Source organism: Gracilinanus agilis, chromosome 2 (genome assembly GCF_016433145.1).
Source record: "Gracilinanus agilis isolate LMUSP501 chromosome 2, AgileGrace, whole genome shotgun sequence".
NCBI classification, from domain to species: domain Eukaryota; kingdom Metazoa; phylum Chordata; class Mammalia; order Didelphimorphia; family Didelphidae; genus Gracilinanus; species Gracilinanus agilis.
This window is the reverse complement of record NC_058131.1, coordinates 27,256,596-27,263,145: the sequence shown is the minus strand read 5'-3', so window position 1 is coordinate 27,263,145 and position 6,550 is coordinate 27,256,596. Positions and strand designations below refer to the sequence as shown.

At 62.9% G+C, this 6,550-nt stretch overlaps 1 protein-coding gene across 1 annotated transcript in view; it reads right to left on the bottom strand.

The window, feature by feature from the left end:
* Positions 1-211: 211 nt before the first annotated feature.
* C2H20orf27 (chromosome 2 C20orf27 homolog) overlaps positions 212-6,550 on the bottom strand; it is a 38,183-nt gene continuing 31,844 nt past the window's right edge. The window contains exons 4-6 of the mRNA XM_044659271.1: positions 5,147-5,285; positions 1,607-1,729; positions 212-1,108 (exon numbers count right to left, since the gene is read on the bottom strand). Of these exons, the coding sequence (XP_044515206.1) occupies positions 1,008-1,108; positions 1,607-1,729; positions 5,147-5,285 (363 nt within the window). The 3' untranslated portion in view covers positions 212-1,007. The remainder of the gene's footprint in view (positions 1,109-1,606; positions 1,730-5,146; positions 5,286-6,550) is intronic.

Here is a 6,550-nt window from a genome sequence, read left to right as displayed (position 1 = left end):
CCCTCATTCTCTGCTTCATTCTCTGGATGGGGAAGGGGCTGGGCCAAAGTCACCCAGGAAGCCCAGCTCTTTCCTCTCAAACACAAAGCGAGGATCTGATGAGAGCCGCTGCCTCCAGAAAGGCTCCTGGGGTGCCCGGGACCCCTGAGGGGCAGGAGGGCGAACCCCTCTGCCCACTCCCCTTGGACAAAATCCAGGAATCTGGGCCGTCTCCACTGTTTCTCTTTATTCCTTTGGGCTTTCACCCAACATGACTTAAAAAACAACATGACAAACACAGGACAGGCACGCACACGGGGGCACGACGACGGAGGTGGGGGCACGACGCTCCCCTCCTGTGCCCGGCCTCCTCCCTCGGCCCGGCCCGGCCCCCCCAGGGCAGTGAGGGGGGTGAACGGCTAAAGCAGCAAACGGACTAGAGCAGGAGCGACACTAAAGGCAGGTGCAAGCCTGGAGGGCAGCGTCTCTCCTCCGGCTATGGCTTAGGAATTGGGCTGGGGGCAGAGGCTTGACCTCACGGGGTGGGAGACAGCTTGGGGCAAGAGGACAGTCAGCAGGACAACGGGGGCACCCCAGGGTCCCAAAACATCAGAGCCTGCTCCCCCAAACCCTCCTACACACGCGCCCTAAAGGCTACCCTCAGGCCGGGGATTGGGGCTCCCAGAAGGGGCCTCCTCTCCCCACCCCCCCAAGAAAGGAGCGGCTCCTCTCCCAGAGGGGGCAGATGTCTGCCCAGCCCGAGCCAGGCCCGAGGCCCGGATCCCCGGATCCCTCTCCACCGACCCACCCGACACCGGCCCTGCAAGCAGCAGGCAACAGACCGAGACACTTCTGGTTAGAATTTAAGGCCGAAGGGGTGGGGGATCCTCTCCCGTGTCCCCCTGGCTGGGGGAGCTTCCTCGCCGCCCCGGCCCAGCCCCTTCCAAGCAGCAGAGTTGGGTGGGGGGCGCTCCCCGGGGCGGGGGTCAGGGAAGGAGCCGGGCCGGAGGGAGGCGGGAAGGCCGTCCTCAGTCGAAGCCGCGCCAGTCGCTCTGCTCCGAGTCGTACTCCAGCTCCGCACCCATGCAGCGCACGCCGTCCAGCAGCATCGGGGTGCCGTGGTGCCGGTCTGGAAAGGGGAGACAGAGGGGCCGTGAAGGCCTCGCCCGCCCCCGCCCGCCCCCGCCCGGCCCCTGCCCAGCCCCTGCCCAGCCCCTGCCCGGCCCTCTCTGGCCAGATCCTACAGATGAGGACACGGAGGCTGGGGCGGCCGCTCGGCTAGTGTCTGGCTAACTTTAGTTTCCCAACATCCCGCCTAGTACCGGGGTGTGACCCTGGACAAGTCACTTCTCCAGCCGGGGCCTCGGTGTCCCCCTCTGTAAAATGGGTGGGACAGAGCCCGAGAGCCAGGGAGGCCTCCCCTCAGTCTAACCTCTGACCTGGAAGCGCAGGCCCGGCTCCCGCCCTCCTCCCCAAGGGCCCAACAACACTAATGGTGCCGGAGGGAAGACGCAAAGCTCGTCTGGGGCTCCCGGGCTCTGGGTTCCAATCGTGGCTGGCATGGGCCGGTCCCCCCATCTGCGTGTCCTCGCCGTGTGACCCTGGGTGACCCCCTGAGCCCCCTTACCCATGACTCTGGCCTGCAGCACCACGCGGACAGACACGCTGTCGTTGGTCTCACAGGCCAGCACCAGCTCCTCCTTGAGCACCCCCTCCTTGTGGGCGATGTACTCGCACTTCACGCAGAAGCCTGTGGAAAAGAGGAGGGGCCGGGGGGGCCACGGCTCAGGGGCTCTCCTGGCCCCCCACCGTAAGCGGCCCCCCTCTACCGGCCCTCGTGGCTCTCCTGCCCCGGCACCCAACTTCCCATAGCCTTAAGACGCGGTCGCCGGCCCCCTCCCTCCCAGGCCCGGCTCATCTCCTCGCGAGGGGCCGAGGACTAAGGCTCAGAGGGGAGAGGAACACCTCGAGGGGTCTCTTGGGGTCGAGGGTGGCGAGGAAAGGGGGATACGAGTGAGGTCAGAGATTCCGAAGGACGGACCATCCAGCTTCAGGCTGATTCCCACAAGGCCGGTGAGAGAAGGGGATCGCCCTCCCGGCCACAATGTGGTGCCCAGACCCTGGTGGGGGGGCTGGGAACAGGCCACCCCTCCCCCCAGAGCAGCACCAGCCAAGAGCCCCCCTGGACATCCATGAGCTCATCTGCCACCCCCCCAGGCTCTGGAGGCCATCAGGAACGGCTCAGGCTGCAGCAGGCTCTTCCAGCAAGGAGGAGAACCTCAGACCACGATGTCTGATCCGGGGAGTCGGGGCTGCCAAGCCCACCAGGGAGAGCCCCCCATCCTCAAGTCCATCTTCTTGGGCCATCCTTGGGAAGACCACAGAGGCTCCATGGGCAGGAGATGTCTCCTCAACAGGTCAGGGGCTCCCCAAGAATAGGGAATGAATCTTCATCACACCAAGGACTCCCCAAGAATAGATGTCTTCCTATTAGACCAAGGGCTCCCCAAGAATAAGGAATGACTCCCCAAAGGCCCAGGAGTATCTCCCCATCAGACATGGGGTTCTCTAAGAATAGGAGGTGGCCCCATCAGACCTAGCGCTCCCCAAGAACAAAGGATGACTCCCCATCAGACCAGGCTCTGCCACGCAGTGGGCCTGGTACCTCTCTGTCTCCAAGCTCAAGAAGAGATCATTAAACAAATTTAGCCTGATGGCAGCTGCTAGGACCCAGGAGAAGTTCACCAAGAAGAAATGAGGCAAAGTGGCTCATTCCATTTTTGACAGGGTTGTCGGGGGCCCCTCTAGGGTTCCAGTGAAGGCAGGGACCCCAGGGGAACGGTGAGCCGGGCTCAGATTGGCCAAGGAAGGAGGACACGGCTGCAGCGCTTCGGGGGAAGGAGCCTGGGCCGGGCTTTTGGCGATCCTCCATCGTCCCTGAAGCCCTGGGGGTCAGGGGGTGACCCTGCCGTTCTAAGTGGGGTTCAATGACCTCTGGAGGTCCCCAAGACCCTTTTCAGGGGGTCTGTGAGGCCAAAACAATTTCCACGGCGAAGCTCGTGATTTGCTCCTCCCTGTTCCAACGGTGCATCCGTGCGAGCCGGACTTCCTTGGTCTTCACCCCTCGACCCGAGGGGCATCGGCAGGAAGGGGGCGCAGGGAGCGGGGCCCCTGTCCTCGGTGAAGACACACAGTAAAGAGATTCGTGAAAATCTGCCCACTCTCGTGTGGGAAAAGTTTCTTCGCAGAACGAGCCGAGACGACCTGCTGCAGGATTTTCCACATGCGTGTCAGACCGTGAGCGGCTTCCACGGAGAGGGTCCGCCGACGGAAAGCATCCACAGGAGGAGCGAGAGCAGATTCCAAATGGAGGAGGTTCTGGGTTCTAATCTGGCCTCAGGCACTTCCTTCCTAGCTGGGTGACCCAGACACACTCACGTCTCCAGCCTCAGAACCAACACAAAGCACTGATTCGAAAACAGGGCTTGCTGGTGGCTGTTTTTTTAAAGAAAATGTTTTCAAGAAAAAAGACACCAACAATAGGGGGTAGTTGGGTAGCTCAGTGGATTGAGAGCCAGGCCTAGAGATGGGAGGTCCTGGGTTCAAATCCAGCCTCAGACACTTCCCAGCTGTGTGACCCTGGGCAAGTCACTTGACCCCCATTGCCTACCCTTACTACTCTTCTGCCTTGGAGCCAATACACAGTATTGACTCCAAGATGGAAGGTAAGGGTTTAAAAAAAAAAAAAAAAAAGACACCAACAATAAAATCAAAGGAAAAAGACATGGCAATGCCCCGCGCCACGCCAGCTCCCCGGCCCCCCAGAAGGCACGAGGCCGTGAGGCCAGGCGATCCAGAGACCCCCGAGGGGTGAGGCGCAGGCAGAAGGCAGGGTGCGCTTGGGGAGGTCCGGGGGGCCCCGTGCCAGGGTGGGAAGAGCCTTGGCGAGGACCCCAGAACGGCTCGTAGCGTCCTCCTCAAAGGCCTTCCCCCCGGGCCGGCCGGAGGCAGCCTCAAGCCTGATGCTGGGAGGCGCCCTGGTCAGCCCAGAGCCAGCTCCTGCCCGAAGAAGGCCCCTGTCTGTGTGAGAGGGGAGGAGCCCCAAGGAGGAATCTTTGGGGGGGGCTCCCCAATGCTCCCAGCCCCTGGGAGGGGCGCAGGCTTCTGCGTCTCGGCTCTCCTCCTCTCCGGGCCCCAGCCAGTTCCCCACAGGCAGTGGGGCTCGTCCATCGGAGCTAGCATTTCGGTGCTCGGGGGGGCAAAGGCCTACACCCCGTCTTCCCTCGCAGAGACCCACAGCTGGGAGTCCCTCCAAGGCGTCTCCTTCAGCCCTGCACTCTTTTCTTCCCTGAGGGCACCCCCGAGGCTCCCCGTTCTGGGAGGGCCCCAGCCTGGCCCAAGTCCGTCCTGGCTCCCTCCTACCACTGGCAGAGCAGCAGCGGCAGGTGGGCAGGAAACTGAGGCCGGGACTCCGCAGCCAGTGTAGGAGGAAGATTCAAACTCCGAGGACTCGGGGGGCTTCGGCCTGTGGAGCCGGAGAGGAGGGATGGGAGGCAGCAAGGGAGGGGGTGCAGGGCTGGCTGGTTGCCACGGCAACACTCCCCGCCGGAGCAGGGGGTTGGGCATCTGCCACGGGAGGTGACCTAGAGGGCAAGGGGGGAGCCGTGCCTAGCCAGGCCCAGACCCCGCAACCTGCAAGGCGGTCACAGAGGGCACCGGACGGAGCCAAGGTCCCTGTCAGGAACGGCCAGAATCAGGACAAGAACCAGGACCTTGGGATTGTGGGGCTGCCAGGACCCCAAGAGCGGACCAGGACTGAGGCTGGGGGTCTTAAGAGGGGCCTCAGAGAGCCCCCCCACCCCGCCCCACAGAGTTCTGGCCCCTCCCTGAATGGGGTGTCCCGTCTCAGCCCAGCCCCGAGGCTAAACACTGGGGCATTTTGTGGGGGACCAAGAGAGAAGGTGGAGCTCCCCAACCCTCCAGGGCTCTGGGGGGGAGGGCAGTGTGGGTGCCCAGAAGCATGAAGGAAAGGTCCTGGAGGGAATTCCTGGAAGCTAAGGGCAGCATCTCCCCCCAGACAAGAGGCCTCTCCAGGCCCATCCAGCCAAGGACTCCTAGAGGGCCCCCCCATACCAGGGCTCCCAGAGGGGCCCCCCCGGGGACTCACCTTCAGGAACGGGGGTGATGCTGAGGACTTTGAGGTGGAGGCTGGGGGTGGGGACGGCGCACACATCTCGTCCCAGTCTGGGCAGTGGCGGCAGCGTGAACGTCACCTCGTACTTGTGCATGACCTTCAGGAAACCGATCTGTGGGGCGGCACAGGGTCAGGGCGGGGCTTCCCACCCACCCAGGGGGTCCCCAAAATCCTCTTCCCCCCCACTCCTAAGAGGCTGCTGAGCCCAGGGCCTCCACGCTGCGTCCCCAGACTTGTGGCCCCCCCAGAGCAAGGGGGAGCTCCCCGGCCTCCCCAGGCACCCCTCTTTGGGCCAGACGCCAGAAGGAGAGCTGGGCCTCGGACCCAGGTCCCACCCAGCCTCTTCCCTAGACTCTGAGCCCAGGCCCACTCCCTCTCCCTCAGATCCCCGGGGCCGAACACAAATGCACGCCTCAGAGAAACCGAGGGAAAGGCATCATGGGATGGGAGAAGGCCCCATGCGTTCGGGCCTGGCTCCCCCTCCTCCTGCTAGACTCATGGCCTCACACAAGTCTCCCCTGGCCTCAGTTTCCCCGTCTGTAAAAGGGAAGCAGCCACACCCAGTAGGGTTGTCAGGAGGAAGGTCTTTGGGAAACTGTAAACCCAGGAGAGTCCCAGCAGGCTGTGAGCAGCAGGAGAGCCGAGGCCAGAGAGGGCAGATGTTGGCCAGTCATAGGTCAGGCACCGTCACCAGAGACACAGGGGGATGCACGTGTCCACACACACAGCCTAGACCCCACTGAGGCCCAGGCGGGGCTCCGGGAAAATTTCTCAGAAGGAAAACAATTCAACCTCTAACCTTGAGAAAAATGAAACCACTTTCCCAAGTGCTGACACTGTGCCAGAGAGAGAGAGAGAGAAGAGAGGAGAGGAGAGGAGAGAAAGTGAGAGAGAGAGGAGGAGGGAAGGAGACACAAAGACAGAGAAGGAAAGAGAGAGGAAGAATGGAAGAGAGAGGGAGAGGCAGAGACAGAGAGGGGGTGGCAAAAAGAAGGAAGATGATGTGGAGGGTCACCCACAGACTGTGGTGTTGGGGAGGGAGTTGAGGGAGGCCCTGGCAGGGGGAAGGGAAGGAGGACCCACTGCTGGGGGCCCCTTAGGTTCAGAGGCCCCCGTGACAGGGGCTTCTCTGTTCAGCCTCTCCTGTGGGTTTGAAGCCCCCCTTCCAGCCTGTTCTCAGCTGGGCTGTGTCTGTCTCTGGCTAAACCCTTCCCTTCGGACTTAGACTCAATCCTAGACTCACTCTGGGGTATTGGGGGAGGGGCTCCCAGAACGATTCTCCTCTCTGTCCCTAGGGGCACCGGCATAGGCCGCTGCCTCCTCCTCCTCCTCCTCCTCCTCCTCCTCCTCCTCCTCCTCCTCCTCCTCCTCCTCCTC